Source organism: Agelaius tricolor, unplaced genomic scaffold, assembly GCF_023055355.1.
Source record: "Agelaius tricolor isolate 1412-34295 unplaced genomic scaffold, bAgeTri1.0.p SCAF_1, whole genome shotgun sequence".
In the NCBI taxonomy this organism is placed as follows: Eukaryota; Metazoa; Chordata; class Aves; order Passeriformes; family Icteridae; genus Agelaius; species Agelaius tricolor.
In genome coordinates, this window is record NW_027269261.1 from 44,684,538 (window position 1) to 44,700,881 (window position 16,344).

General features: G+C 43.8%; 1 protein-coding gene across 2 annotated transcripts in view; it reads left to right on the top strand.

Moving 5' to 3' along the window:
- The window catches only part of SLC35F3 (solute carrier family 35 member F3), a 163,773-nt gene that overhangs the window by 100,504 nt on the left and 46,925 nt on the right, over positions 1-16,344 (top strand). The window contains exon 1 of one of the 2 annotated variants that reach the window (XM_071432002.1): positions 1,603-2,091. The exons of the other annotated variant lie outside the window; for it this stretch is intronic. Coding sequence (XP_071288103.1) covers positions 2,016-2,091 — 76 coding nt within the window. The 5' untranslated portion in view covers positions 1,603-2,015. Of the gene's footprint in view, positions 1-1,602; positions 2,092-16,344 lie in introns of those variants that run through there. 2 annotated transcript variants of the gene reach the window in all.

Below are 16,344 nucleotides of genomic sequence, written 5' to 3' on the forward strand. Positions count from 1 at the left end.
CTTAAATGATGTGGCTGTATTTTAACCACCAGTGAGCCTGAAGTTTCTTCCCAAAGGCAGTGTAAAATAAGTTAATATTTTATAATGTGCTTTGAAATCCTCAGATAACAGGCACTGCAACATTGCAAAATATTTCATGGACAGAACCATCTGAGGTGAAATCTGCCTCTCTTTATGTAACTTCTTTCAATAAGCAGAAACCAATTGGACTCTGTGACTAAATAGTGCAACGAAACAAGATGGACCCATGGTTGTCAAATGCTTATGATTTGTAACATCCCAGGAAGCTGAATTGGTCAGACAATTCTACTAAAAAGTCTTGTAAATAACCATGAAAATCAGTAACCATCATTTGACCAAGCTGATATTGTGTAGTCTTAGCAGTAAGTACGTGCTTTTTTTTTTTTCTAGAAGAAACACTTCAAAAGTAGCCTAATGATTTTTGTATAAGGTTCATCCCAAAGGTTGCAGAGAAGAGGCATAGGAAGTGCAAAACATCCTTCATCAGACTGCAGATCAACTGATGAGACCTATGCAAACTAACAGTATGGCTCGGACCCCTTGAGAAAGCTCACCTCTTAAATATGAAGAACATTCTAGCCAGCAGAAGTAAGGTGGTGTTTTCCCACGGTTTCCTGAAAAGTCTGTCAGGACTGATTTTCAATAGCTACTATTTATATAATTAAAGAATGCTTTGGAATGTTTGTGGAGTATTGATGGCTGCCCAGTCTTGTTTGCAAAGTACACTCATTTTAATTTGACCAGATCTTAAGAAATGTTGAGTATTTGCGCCCTGTCTGCTGACGCATCTCAGTTTGGAACCTGGTAAATCTGCAGAGTATTTTCATATCCACAGAAAAAATCACAAGGAGCAAAGGGTGCTAAGGTCACTGTACTCAGCATCTTGTGAATTCTGGTGCTCTGCTTACAGCGATATAAATCTGTTTTACATCTTTCATATTCATTATGATTTCTCTCCTGAATCCACTTGCATTGTCTCATTAATTAATGCCAGTTAGATTTTTGTGCTCTGACAGAGGGGTAGCTCTAATCACATGTTGTTGATATGTCATGATTGGGGATCTTAAAATTACTGCTGAAAAAACCAAAAACACCATAAAAGGTTGCTACATACCAGCAGCATCCAGATGTGACATATGACATTTTGTTTAACATGTGTGGGTATGGACATACGTTTTGTGCCTTTTTGTGCCAAAATGAAGTTGTTGGATTATGTTAAGAAAGCTGTAGAGTATGTGACTGCAGGTGTTGGAGTATTATTGGTAAATCCATGGAGTATTTCATCTTGGCTGCTGGGTCCAGTTTTGGTCTCCCTCCAAAAGGATACAGCAGGGACAGAAAGGCTGTGGCTAGGATGGCAGAAATTACTAAAGGCACGGATGAAAATTGACCCAGAATAGTGTCTGGACTTGAAGGAAAACAAAGGAGGGATAATACTGAGTAAATAACGAATTGCTTGGGAGAGTGTAAATTCTCCTTTTCCCTAGACAGCGCCAAGAGAGCTGGGCAGAGCGCGATGAGCCAGGAGCCCTTTCCGTGCGGTGCAGGAGCCCAGCGCCAGCAGCCGCGGCCGGGGCCGGGATCGCGGCCGGCTCCGGGATCCCTGGCGCACCGGCGGGAGCGGGAGCGGTGTCCGCAGCCGCATTACGGTCCGGCTCCCTGCGACCTCCGCCGAGCCGGACCGCGGGGCCGGCGCCGTCCGGGGGCTCCGCAGCGCCTCTGGCCGCGGCGTCCGGCGCCTCCCCCGCCCCGACCCGGGGGGCGGCCCCGGGAGCCCTGGGGGCGGGCGGGGGGGGCCGTGCCGGTGACGTCGGGTTTGCAGCAGCTCCGAGCGGCAGCGGGCGGGCGGGCGAGCCCCAGCCCCCGCCGCCCGGTGCTGCGGCAGAGGGCGGCGGGCCGGGAGCCGAAGCGGGGAGCGCCGCCGAAGAGGGCTCCGGCGGCGCCAGGATGTAGGCGCGGGGCGGCGGGGAGCTGCCGCCGGCGACGGGCTCGCCATGAAGAAGCATTCGGCCAGGGTGGCCCCGCTCAGCGCCTGCAACAGCCCCGTCCTCACCCTCACCAAAGTGGAAGGTAAACGACGTCGCGGCGAGCGGGACGAGGGTATCCCGGGGAGACCGGGTACCGCGACCGGGGATGCTCCGGGGCGACCGAGCGCGGTGCTGGGGCGATGCCGGCGGCGGGGACTGCGCGACTCCTGAGCGGGCGGTGCGAACCCACGGGGCGCGCAGCTCCCCCGCCGCCCGGCATCGCCGGCGCTTACCCCTGCCCACTGCCCTGCTCAGCCCCGGGGCTTTCCTCGCCCTTACTCCAGAGGCAGAGCATCTCTCCGGACCTCCCCTCGGGACGCGGGAGCAGCCCCCAAACCCGTGGGCAAGGATCTGCCATGCAGGACCCTTGGCAGGAGGGAAGGAAGATGCTCGGCAGATTTGTTCTCCCGATGTGAGGAACGCAGCCCCGTGTTCCAACCATCTGTCCTCACCTCTGTTTGCTAATCCAGCTGCGTGGTAGCCGTGGAGTTGGAGTCTTACGGCCAGGAGGGATATAAGAGCCAAGGAGCAGTGGGGGCTGGCAGACCTTTAGGGGCCACTGGGACCTTTGAAGACTTTCAGGGATCATGGCCGGGGGCCTTGAAAAGGACACTGATGTGCTCAGAAGGGTTCCCTGGAGAAATCTGAGGGTGAGGAGCTGTTTTCTTGGGTAGAGACCTGTAAGCCTTGTCCTGGAGATGGAGGGGTGATGCAAAGGCAGGGCGCAGGTCAGGGAGAGGAGCCTGTCTGAAGGATGGATACAGAGCTCTGTTCCTGAAGGAAGAGCAAAGGGAAAGCTGCTGGTTTGGGGGATACCACTGGGGTATGTCGTTGGTTGAGAAAATGGTGTTGGTGGAAGGAGAAGGTTGGCCAGGGGGAGTGGAAGGAGGAGAGGCAGAAAAGGGGATAAGAAGAGTGAAGCAAAGAGGAAGAAAAGCTAAAAAAAGGGAATGATTGAATGGCAAGACATAAAATGTGAATGTGAGACTCCAGGGAAAGCTCATGAAAAAGAAAAAACTAATACTGAAAAGCTGAGAAATTAATAAAGGAAAAGAAAAAATGGTAGCAAAAGCTCTGTGGAGCAGAAAGTGAGAAAATGCAGAAATGTACAAGAGGAGGAAAGGAACTAAAAGCAGCAAGAGTGGAAATTAAGGGGTACCTGAAGGTTCTTATTTCAGTTCACAGAATATTCAGCTGTTGCATTCCCATAACATAAAAAACACCTGCTGCAGAGGTAGGAAACGAGATCCCAGTTTTCTGATGGAAAGAGCAGGCCTGATCTTCATTATACTATAATCAGAATTTTAAAAAGCCCTTGGAGTTGACCCCATGCACAGTAGAGTGTTTCTCTCGAGGTTTGCATTGGAGGCTCCTCTGGGCTAGGAGCTCGCCTCCCTTTCTTTTGGTGCACTGCACAAGCTTTATGAATCATAAATAATAATAACCTACCAGGTTCCAGCTTTGAAATGTGGGTCATCTCATTCCTCTTTTACCAGTTCAAATACAGTTTATTACCTACCTTATATAGAAACAGAAAGAGAGACAATCTTTCACTGTGCCATAAAATTGAATCCTTTCAAGCATTTCCATGTCTGCTCTGCATACCAGCTCTCAGATACCCTATTGCTGCCCACCAGGGACTTTGTTGACCTAGTTGGACTTTCCCTTCTTTACTTCAGATTCCTTTTTCCTTTACCATCAGTGGCAAAAATCTAAATTGCCTTGATGGTGCCTGGAGTTTCTTTCCTTCTCTTTAACAAAATAGACTGGCTCCGTTTGAGAGCTTCCTTTTCCAAACCAATTGACAGCATTTCCTTTCAGGCTAACATTGACTAATTTTGCCAGCTGGTGTTAAAGCCATATAAAAAAAATTTGTAGTTATGGGCAAAAATAAAGTGAGACAGCTGGCACACTGTGGACTGCTGACTTCCCTTGGCCTGGCTGCCGTACCTCTGGCAAAGATTTGCCTTCCTCTGGTAGTCCAAGTCCATTGCAAAGGCATAGACAACGCTAAGAGCAAGACAACAAAAACTTTAATCTGCTTCACAGTTAGGATTATTTTCTCCCCTATCAACCACCATCAAAGCATTTCAAGGACCTTTGGCAGAACCACTAGGAATATGTTTCATTCTGGGATGGTTAGCCAAGAGGAGCCTTTCATTGATACGCATTGCTGTAAAGCCCTCTAGCATTCCTTGTATTTTCCTGACGGTGCAGCGACTTCTTTGCTTTAAAAGGAAGATAAGGACTTTGTGCCTTCAGAAGCGTGACTGCCATTTCGAATTATTTCGGAGATTGAATCATCAGTATGCTCGGAGCCTGCTGTACCAGCACTTTTAAAGACAACTGTGTCTACATGCATTGCTCAGGCAGGCAGTAACCATACCATGTGTTTTCTGTGCCTGGTACCATTGTACACCCTCCATATTTTGAGAAATGTATGCTTGGTGCCTGATTAGTGCTTGTTCTTCCTTCTGTTGTTGTTTTTCTCACCAATTTCTGTCCACACTGCAGTGGCCGTTCCTCTCAGACCAGCCAATTGACTGGTTTCACCCTATTTGTACATGAAAGCACAGTGTGCTTTGAGGACTGACTTCTCTTCCCCAGGAAGATAAATATCTCCATTCTTGCTCTACATCTTAAGATCTTCCAGAGACAGGTAGCATCAGCTTTGACAAAGAACTGCAGAACAATCATCACACCAGAGAAAACACATCCTCCACTTAATTAGCCCCTACTAGGAGCTGCTTATTCTCAGGCTTTCAGTACCAAGGAAATGCTATTGCAGCCTCCCCTGTAGCACATTTCCTCTGCACTGTTCTGTCAGGAATGAGTGACTGGTGATATTCCAAACTGAGTTGCCGTGGAACCAGATGAACCACATGTTCAGCTGGAGTAACCCTGCCCGTGTTGCTGGAGTTGCAGGGAACTTGTATAAGTATGAATGAGAAATAAATTTGGCCTTTAGTACCTTTGCATGCCTGCAGGGAATTCATCACAAGCATATCAACACTATAATTGCTTTAATAATAAATCTTTTTCACTTCTTTAGCGAGCACAAACCAAAGATCCCAAGCATAGCAAAAACTTCCATGAGAAGCAGTCAGCTTCTTTAAGAGAGGAGATTCTTATTATCCTCATTTTGCAGATGGAGCAGCTGAGAAACTGCAGAATGAAGCAACTTGCCTAAAAACAAGCAGCACATCTTTTGACAGAACAGGCAAGAAAAGACCTGCAGCAGATAGGAATGGACCCCCAAACTTTCCACACATATCTTTGTGGCCATGAGAAGGCTATGAATGGATGCAACAGGGGACAGAGAAGCCTTAGTTTATTGAAATCAGTGACTAAAGCTTTCTTTTTGGGAAATAAGCTCAAATGCTGCATAAATACATTTCTGAATAAATACTGTGTAACTATTAGCAGCATTCTGCTGGTGGCATCCAAAGGTTTTGGTAGACAGGCAATGCTTGTACGACTGAGCACCAAGGCAGGCTGTGTAAACATCTCACCCAGGACTTCACAACTGTAGAAGCAAGGTTTGGTGGCCATTGGTCTTTTTCTCATGAAAGCCATACATGACAGACTATGCAGTGCTCATGCATCCTAGAAAACAGAAGCAGCTGGTGAACAAGAGAGGCTGGTGTGGCTCAGCCAGGGCCGTGGGTTTGGTGGCTCAGCCAGGGCTGTGGGTTTGGGTGTGCTTCCCCACTGAAGCAGCCTTGGCAAGGAGTTTGTGTTGGCTTCTGCATGGAGGACTTAACTTTGAAAGTGTTCACTTATGTTCAGTGTGAGCAGTCAGGGCACCTTAACCCACCCAGTTCTTGCTCCTTAGCTATGGTAGCAGTTTTCTCCTTCTCCTGACCAGAACTGGTGAAGGTGATGGTGACAAATTCACATGGATAGGAGTTTTAGGTTTGCTGTGTGTCTGCTTGTCCCTTGGACCTACCAGCATGCGCCCCATTACCGCAGGATAATGTCACTTACTCAGCTGACAGAAAAGCAGTGCCTTCTTCCGTGGGTACTGAGTGTTAAGTACACATGGACAGTAATTACACTCTGGCTTTGGCCCAAGGCAGCTTTTGCTCAATTTTTGTATTCCTTGCAGTATTTTCAGTTAGTACAACAGCATATTTGAGCAGATAGCCAAGATCTTGTTCCAAAGGCGTGAGGAGTTTCTTGTTGCATAACACCTGGCTCACTTCCCAAATGGCACCATGCTTTCTTAGGCTTTAAGCAGCTTCAAAATGAGCTGCTCTTAGCTGTGCTAGCTTACTCACTGGGGAGTCCCTCTAGCTGATCATGTCCCCCTGGTTATTTTGTCTACTATCTCACCTGTGCAAACTCATGAGTTATAGGTTTGGAGGCGACTCATTACTTCTGCACTGTGTCCCCTCCTCAAATGATACAAAAATAAAATAAGACCATTTTGATGTTACTAAACTAATGCCAGAGCAGGAATTTTAATGCATCACAAAGCAGAAAGAGAAGTTATTAAAGATTTATGTAAGCTTCCTTACTTTAGTGGCTGAAATGAGATAGTATGTACACACAATGGACAAACTGTAGTTTCACTTACAATGATGGAACTTAAGAATGACAGCATCCATTGGATCATCTTCTCAGTCCTTCCATAGATCACAGACCATTACATTTCACCCACTTATCCCTAAATGAAGTAAGGTGCCTTTTGTAGTCATCTTGAATCAATTTAGGCATTTGCTTTCAAAAAATAAGCAGATTACTAATCCACCTATTTAATTATAGGCTTCTCCCTTGAGAAGTTGGAACAAGAACCAGTAAAAAATAAATATGAAGTCACCAGAATGCGTTATTCACTGTTTCCTGTATTTTAATTTTATAAATCTTGTAAAAGGAATTTTGTCCTTCTTTCCTGATGGCTGACAATCATAAACAGTAGGATTTGTAGCTCAGTGTAAGAGCCAGAGTTCCAAAAAGACTCCTAGTTCAACATAAAAGTCTAAGTTAGCTCAACATGTATTCCCCAGCAATTTCCCAGCAACAAGGCTCGTGTATAGGATTATTTATGTTGTTGCTTTCCTAGCACATTATACTCAGTACAGCACATTCACTTATGTAGTAAGCAGCTCTCTCCGCTTGGCTGGAGCACCACTGCCAACCTTTAGTCCACAGCCTAGTTAATCTTTGTTAATTATAAACTGTGAGATGTCACTGCAGACCTGGATAGCATCCTGCAGAAGCAGGAATTTGGCCAATGAAAGAGTAGGTTCACTTTGTAATCTTCACTGAGCTTTGCTGACAGCCACTGCGGCATAAGATCAAAGGCAACAGGAAACAAGGTGTTTTCAGCAGTGCAGAGCTGGCTTGCCTCTAGGCAGAGTTGCCCACCATCTATTGGAGAAATCAGGTATCTGATCTCCCTTGGAACTGCCTGGTTCCAAACAAATGGATCTCCTCTATCTGGACATAATGCAGGGGTACCCAGCCTGGGAATTTTGTGAGCTCTACTCAGGGCATGAATTTTGACACGAGATCAAGCACCCTTTGGTTATACAAAAGTTGTATGTTGGCTCTTCTGGAAGTATTAGGTATACATTTAGTTCAGTTTCACTACTTCTGACCCTAAGCCTCCTCAAACTCAAACAAGTGTGAACCCTGTAAATCTTGTCATTCAGTCATGAAAAGTACAGAAGTGAGGAGGTAAGAGCTCGAAATGCCTTTTCCACAATCACCTCAAATTCCCTAGCACAACTCTCAGTAAGGGTAATATTTAATTTGTGACTGAAAAAGGCATAAGTCTGTCTTCTGTAGCTGACTGAAACAAGTGAGGAATGGTGGGTTGCAAAAGCCTTTCTCACTGCAAAGAGGATGAGGCAAGTATCAGAGAGAAAATAGAAACTAGAATTTTTGTGTGCAATGTATTTTTGCATGGAGTTACACTGAGTACCTCAGTGCCCACAGGGGCCTAGCCAAACCTGTCTTTTTTTTAAAGGAGACTCAGCTTTTGATGAGTGTGCTGCTGAGAGGTGAGGAGGCATCTCTTCTTCCTTCCAGGGGATCACTGAGTATCATGTGGGGTCTTCTGTGGATATATATGCATTACTCCAACCAGTATGAGCATGCTCAAGTCCATGTCAAGTCCCCACTAGTATCTAGTTATTGGTTGACAGAGAACAGACTATCTATGACTACTCCAACTATCTTGATCTGAACTTAGGACCTAACAAATGCATTATGTTTGATGTTCAATAGCAGGTTAAACCATTAGCTTCTAGGGGAGAAATCAGGTGGAGTTGGAATTTACTATGGAGGAAACCAATGGGCTACAGGAAAGTCTTCTGTCTAAAACTGTGCTTACTTGAAAGCCAGGCAGCTCTGAGTTTTTGAAAGCTCCTCAAGAGTGAAAGAACATTGGCTTGTTTTTGATAAAGTGCAGTCAGCAGTGCCTCCACAGTTAGCATGAATTCATTTATCTCCTGTATATATGCACTGATATAAATGTGCTCTTTATATTAGTATGTAAGTAATTGAATTCCCTTGGAGATAAAACTATTACTCAAGAAAGATATGTAGCACTCAAATGCCTGGATAATTATTGCAGTAGCTTCCTACAGAGAATCCAGACTGGTTTTTTACCATCTCTCAACCCTTTGTTCAGTCTGAAATTGGAACAGACTGATCAAAATTTGCCCAGAATACAGTTTTGCTCATATCTGATTTTTGTTCTAATAGCAGTTCTGCTTCCATAACCCCTCAAAGTAAGTGATGAAACTCCCAGTGACCTCGCTAGGTGACTCACTGTAAGATTCAATCCAATTTTTATTCAAGAATGGAATGCAGAATAATATCAAGAAAACGTAACTTATAATCAGGGTTACTCCTTGCACATGGTTACTTTCCAGTCCCACAATGCTGCTACTGTAAAAAGCACCCAGTATCTTCCATTTTCACTCTGGATTCTGGTCATGAATTCTGATTAATAATAAGAAGAACAGTATTTAGGGGAACTCCTCACCTCATAAAATTCAATGTAGAATATCATAATCAGGCCCATTTGAATGCAGTACTTCTACTGGAATTTCAAGGCAGTGCCTCTGAAGATGAATTAAATGGATTAAAGTCCAAATTGCTGCAGTATGAAGTTGATAACTTTTTGGTCCTCTTTATATATCACTAACAGGAATTAGAATATATTGCAGAAAGCCTTGCTGGCACATTTGACAGAGGCAGAAGGGCATATGTATGCTAGGGAGGAGAATTTGGCATGTCTTCAAAAATATGTGGAGATTATTTAATTCCAGCTCTTAGTAGGTTTAGATATAATATTTAGCACAGGATAAAACAGGAATTAATATATATTAACCATCAGTGATAATACCCACTCTATCTGTGAATTATACTTCAGGATATGAGAATACCTGCTACAAGAAATTTAGGCTTATTTGATACAAATCAAGCTATATGGATGATCTGGTGATATCAGTAATATGGGACAGATTTCCACAGATGAGAATCAGCTTGATTGTCAATGAACCAAAAGTCCTATTTTCTACCCTGCTGGAATTAAAGAAAGAGGATCGGACAAGTTCGAGTAGCCTGCACAGATTATTGTAACACTTTAATGATCGGACAAGTTTGAGTAGCCTGCACAGATTATTGTAACACTTTAATAATTAGTTAATTTATACTAAGAATTTCAATAGCAGAAGAGGGTCTGAACTCAGAATGCTTTTTTCTTGGTTTGAGTTTTTGTTCATGCAATTTTCCCTATTTTCATATACCTATATCCCTTATTCTGCAGCCTCAAGCAAATTCAAACCTTCTGACCTAATAGGTTAATATCCTAGGTTTGTTCTTTAAAATAGTTCTATTGTGGACTTTAAAACTATTTTCTGTATTAATTTATTCTAAATTTAGTAATTCTATTTCATGATCAAATTAAGTAAAATTATTTTTATCTCATACTATAAGAGTGAAGTATTTAAAGAAAGCACTTTAAGCTTTTCTCAAATAGCATCTGAAAATCCATTTCTGCAATGCTTTGTTGACCAAATATTCTAATTTAAAAACTGATTTAATAAGGTTTGATGGGGTTTTGTCATTTCTCCATTGTGATGCATTAATTGGTATTCAATAAAAAACAGAGTACTGATCTTCTAGACCTTCAGCCCCAACCATGGTTGGAAAACTGGGGAACTGTGAGCAAACCCAAAGTCGTTCTAGTGCTGTGTTACAGTCCCACACACCAGCCACCCACAGGGACTCACAGCTTTCCTGTAGGAATCCAGGAGCAGCTTCCTCAAAACTCCCACGCAGCTGCCATATGGGCCTGACCAAAAGTGCATCGGGTCCTGCCTCCAGCTTGGTGGAATTGAACAAGAACATGTATTTTCTAGCCATTCATCTCTCACAGTGTGGGTGTGCTGAGAGCTGCAGCTTGCCCAGATGTAGAAAAACATTTTTTCTGCTTTGTTGCTAGCAATTTTTGGCAGTTATTTTGTTTTTTTCACTTCTCTTGAGCACTGAGTTGCCCTTTTCTACGGAGCATCCAGTGAAGGGCTCACAATCCCTGGTGACCAGAGCCCATCACCGAGGTGCAGCATGTGGGTTTGTTTACTCCCACCTGCACCTCTTTATCAGCACACTTCTCCATCTGCCCATGTGTGACCCAGTCACATTGTCCCTCATCCCTGCAGCTGGCCACTGCCCTTGCTGACCTGCCTGGCTTCACATCATTAGGAGACTTGGTCACCTTTGTCACCTGACTCACTCCCGTGGTGAGGTAGCCGTGGTTAGTGGTGAAGAGTGCAGCTCCCACCACAAACTTCTGCAGAGTTTTGGCCGCCTCCCCCACTGCTGTGTATACTCCTCACTGGCTTCCTATCCTGTACTGAGCCTTTTATCAATTCCAGAACTTTCCCTGTCAGCGTATTTTCTGTAAGGCTCTTTGGAGTAGGATTTTTTCAGGATCCTCTTCAAAACCTGGAAAGGGTTTTGAAGGAGCTGTCTCTCCTTTACCCATGTGCCTGTTGACCACTGTCAGAGAGCACTGGTGAGGCTGCAGGATGAATCATCCAGTCTGCCCAGCACATAATGCTGTCCTTTATGCTGTCTAAGATGTCCATCCTAACTATTGCTCACTCTCTTAAGCACTTACCACTCTGTTTCAAAGCTGAGTTGGCAGGTAAGTGGCTGAAACCTTTCCTTCAAAAACTGGAGGTGGAGTGTGTGCCCCTCTTCAGTAGCTCAGTGCATAAAGCAGCCTTCCACCCCTCTGCTAGGAGCAGGAAATTCATCTGCCAGAGTGTCCACAGGCCCTCCAAGGCTGGGGGAACCCAGCTAGCAGCAAAAAACTGGTTGACTCAGAATAGAAAACATCCTTACTTATTAGGAAAGCATAAATTCAGGAGGTTATTTGCCCAGAGGAGAAAAAGTGAGGCCCTAGCCTTGTTCCAGTGGCTACTTCAAATACAGAATGGAGATATTTCCTGGAGATGACTCCTAAGATGAGAGATGGGACCTCTCAAATGTGTCTTTGAATCCTGACAGAGTCTGGGTTTAAGAGGGGCACATGGGTGTTAGGAGTCATGGTCCTTTGGTGTGCCCATGAACAGATTCTTTGGCATCTGATGAGCTCTAGTGGGATTGTGAGGAGGTTACAGCTGCTACAAGCAGCTTTGGCAAAGCTAGAGCTAATTTGGAAAATGAGGGAATGTCCCTTGATGCAGAAGTTGGTCTGTGCGTGCCCTCATTACAACTGTGCAGGAAGGTTGATACATGGAGATGACTGGCTTCAGAAATAAAATATTAACAGTTTCTCAAAACCAGACACCAGGATGACCTGTGAAAGGAGAGGCCATCACTGACAATGGCACAAGAAAAGGTGCACTAGGTACTGGGTGGTCTGCCAGTCCCTGAGACCTCACTCTTTCACCTGACTGACTGCGAAGAAAATGCCTGGGAAACAGATCTGAACAAATATCAACATTTCAGGTTTAGACAGCTAATTAGTAGTAATTAGAGAGGTAAATCACTTAATGAATTTGGTATTTCATCTTTTCTTCACAGGATGATGCCTCAGCTGGTTTTTAACAACTTGGTTCAAAAATCTTGAACACCTAAATAATACATGGTTAGTGTGGTAGGAACAGGGTAGAAACTGTGGTAGACAGGAAGGGGATAAAAACAAAATTTGAGGAGTTTGTGAGTCTGCTATTGAGGCAAATAATATTGGGTATCCAGGAGACCACCATCAGGAGCCATCATGTGTGTTCTCTTGTGATGTTGGCACTAATTGTCTCCTACTGATCCCTCCATGTAGTAAATACTGGGTGAAGAAGTTGCACAGCATTCAAGGCTGTGAGAATATGCTTTGGGAGTATCTGGCCCTGATCCCTCTGCATGTCACAGATTTCTAGAGCTCTAACCATGCTGAGGATCAGGCACTGTCTCACAGGACTTCCCTCAGCTCCTTCTCCCCTCTTTATGATAAGCATATATTTTTGCAAGCTTTACAAACTTGTTCTGCGCAATGCTCAAGCAGTTATAAAACATTTGACAGGCTGGCAAAATGGAAATACCTTCAGAATGTCTCATTTATAATTGCCAGCAAGACCTGTGAGGGTTGTTTTTTTTTATCAGAACTTTTTTCCAGAAGCCTGATTTAAAGAACTGTTTAAGAATATGCTTACTTTACATTCCTGGCCTGGGAAACCTGGAAGAGTTGAGCATTATCATTAGGTCCATGTTTTGGTCCCTAGTAGGCAGGACCTTAGTCTGTAAGGGTCACTTTCTCACTCTGAAGGGTTGGAAAGGGCACCCAGTACTTGTGTAATGCTTCCTTGCCTGATTTGCTGACTAGCTGACAGCTGCTAAAGCAGGTCATTGATGACAGCTGAGTATGTTCCTGTGCACTGCACAGCTCTGAGTCCACCAGCGCTGTCTGTGGTGGCTTTACCCTCTGTTCCTGACAGCAGTGGTGGAGAGGTGGGACTCATCTCACCCAGCTTCAGACACCCACACCAGAGACACCTACTTCCAGCTTGTCTCCCCAGACTGTTTGGAGCTGGTGGAGAGAAATAAGCACTCAGAGGGAGTGATTCATCTGGCTCGTTTTAATCATCCACTTTAGGAGGAGATAAATCGTGCTATGGAAATGTCTTTTTTCTGTCTACTAACTATGCAGAAAGTGTAAATCACTGTCTCAGATACACAGGTCGGCATGGCAGATGTCTCAAACTAAGAAGATGAATGCCACCCTTAGTTTTTATCAGTATTGTATTTTTAATACACACATTTAGGCACAGTGTGGTCCTACAGTAAGACCGTAGCTGTCTACCTGTGCACAGGAGTCTTAAGACTCTTGTACAGACTTTAGAAGAGGCCTGGACAGCCTATTTAAAGGTGTTACTTTTAATGGTTTAAATGCAGTGCTTTTCCATGCCTCCTTTACTTCATGGCCTTTGGCTGGGTCTTTGGAGTAAATAGCTTGGGTGTAGATGGCCCTTGCTACAGGTATCCAAAGCCACCTGAGGGGGGTCTTAGCCATAATAGAAGAAACAGAAGGACATCTGTTTATCTGTTTTCTGAGGCTGATGGCATTGGCAGAAGCTTTGGACATTATTTCCTTCCTTTGTTTCTGAATGCCATGGGACAGAGGTTGGACTGAAGGGGAGGGAGGAGGAATGGTTCCATTTGAGATTTATGAGAAAGGAAAATGCATAAGCAAGAGGGACATGAAAAACCAAAATGAATGAAGGGAAGATAGGCATTTTTCCTCTACCTCAGTATCTTAATTTGTTCTTTTGGGGGATACAGTAGCATACAGAGCAGTTTGCTGCAGGAGGCAATGGAAAAAACCCATTAAAAGTCTGCAGAACTAAAATTCTTCAATGTCCTGCCTCATTGATTCTAAAACAACATTTTACCATCTTTAAATTCATGTGCACTCTGCTGCCAGCTGACCCTTGTGCAGTGTTAGAGAGAGAGAGAAGCTTTTCAGCCACGTGTGGATTTAGTGTCACCCCATCTGTGCACCTGTGGTTTGGGTGAAGAAAATGTCTCCAGGAGAGACACAGGGACTAGACAAGGCAAACTACAGCTCTGGATTTTGTGTTTGCCAGCTGGCAGGCAAGAGCCCTCCACAGTAAATGAGAGGATGAGGCCACATGATTGTATATCATCTGTAGGGTCCACCCTCTCCAAAGAAAATCTGGTTTTGGGGGCCAGATTATATCACAGATATCCTTCAGGTCAGTGGTGCATCCATTGGAAAAGTCTGTGCCCATTTGGCATCTAACTCTCCAGCAGCACAAGCAATCATGAGGAGACAATAAAGTTTCACTTACAGATACTACTGATACTGATAGATATTACAAATCTCATCTTGTAGCTGTTAATCATCAGACAGTGATTTTTACCCCTATCATCATGAAATCCATCGTGCCTGGGATAAGTTTTTAGTACCTCCAGTCTGTAAATGCATCAAAAGAATGAACATCCCTAGAAAGTTAACCTTTCAAGTACAAGTTCATTTTAGAAGTTATACATGCAGTATTGTCTATTGCTGAAAGCAAATGTTTCTGTTGGTATGTTTAACACAAAATTAAAGATACTTGGACAAGTAATTTTGCCTGTGTAGCAGAGAAAACATCAGTAACTTCAGCTTTAGGGAGCAATTGCTGTGGAACAGAGTGGAAGGCAGTGATATTCCTGCAAGCTGTCCAGATGAACTGCTGACTCTTGTGTACGTGCACAGCACAGTGGGGACCTGGGCAGGTGGCTTCAGCCCTTCATGGGGGAAAGATCTTCACCCCAGTGTCTGTACTGGGCTGTCTGTCAGCACTGTGTTACCAGATGTTGAGTGGCTGGTGCATCAGACACTTGTGTTTGATTCTGATTTTAGAAAAAAATAACACAGCTCCAGTGTTGTGATTCAGAGCACCTACTCATCTTAAAATCTCATATATCCTAGTGGCTTTAGACACATTCCCTAATGTTAAATATCTTCAGCAGGAGTGGTTTAAATCCTGGTTTCCCCAGGGAGTAACTGCAGAAAGATGTGAACTGCAGATGCCCTACTGGCTGTCTCAAGAAGGAGGACCATTTTTGCCTACCTCTCTGTAAAAAAACATAACCTCTGGGTGAAGCTGAGTTGACACAAAGGCACAAACTCCTCTTAAGCTCTCATTTGGCATGCTGGCTTCCTGAATTTGTTTTTTCTGTGTGCAGAAACCCAGTGATCAAAGGGAAGAAGGATGCTGGAGTTTGTTAGGGTGTCTGAAGTGTTTGGTGTTGCAGTGAAAATGCCCAGAAGAAAATCTTGAGTGGAAAGGAAAAAATTGGTGATCATTCTAGGACCTGTGTGGTGGACAGCAAAGAGGTGTTGGCAAATGCCCATTACATGGTGAAGTTAAAAGAAATGAGTGTACCCTTGTTTGATATAAACTGAACCCTGACACTGGTCTGTGCAGCAAGTGAGGCAAGAAGTATTAGTTACAAACAATGTATTACTAAGAAAATGTTTTAGAATTATTTTGAATGAGCTGAGCATTCACAGGCAGTCTGTTTTTCAATTCAAACTTTCGGCAGGTGGCTTGTAACCTTTCCATTATGTGTTTAATACAAGGTCATATTAACTTTGGGCAATTCACTGGCTTGCTGGTGCATTTCTTGTTATGTGGGAGGCTGCCCACACAATCTTCTATTGAAAAGTGAAAAAACTGGAGAGATCAGATCTCTGGAAACCACACAAAAAGCCTAGAAGTTTATATCTTTGCTGCTGTACATTCTTGTTAGATATCAGGCCATCAAACAGAGGCCACAATCCTTCTTATTATAAAACACAGCTTTACCAGGCAATCTAATGATACTTTTAGCTCTGATCATGCATTTCTTATCTGTAGGGAAATAACTAAATAGTTGTTTCCATAGAAAGAAACATTTTCTTTCATAATGTATTAGGTCATATAAATACAAATTTAGGTTAGCTTGAAATAAGAGATTTTCCATTCCACATATGAATTCACACCAGGATAAGGAAGAATTTTTAATTATTTTTTTTAATGTGGACCTCTCTTAGTCTGCCTTGAATACTTATAAATGTTTGGAAATGATACAGTCTTTCATTTTCCTGGCTTTACTTACGTTTTCACCTTTCAATGCTCACAGTAAATTCTGGACAGTTTTGAAGTTGTAAATTCCAGAATTTCAATATGAACTACTGTTACTTCCTGCTTTAGGTAAATGGATCAACTAAACTGCAGTCAGCCTCTTAGAGAAACCACTGCTGAGTGTTGTGTGTGGGTGACTGACA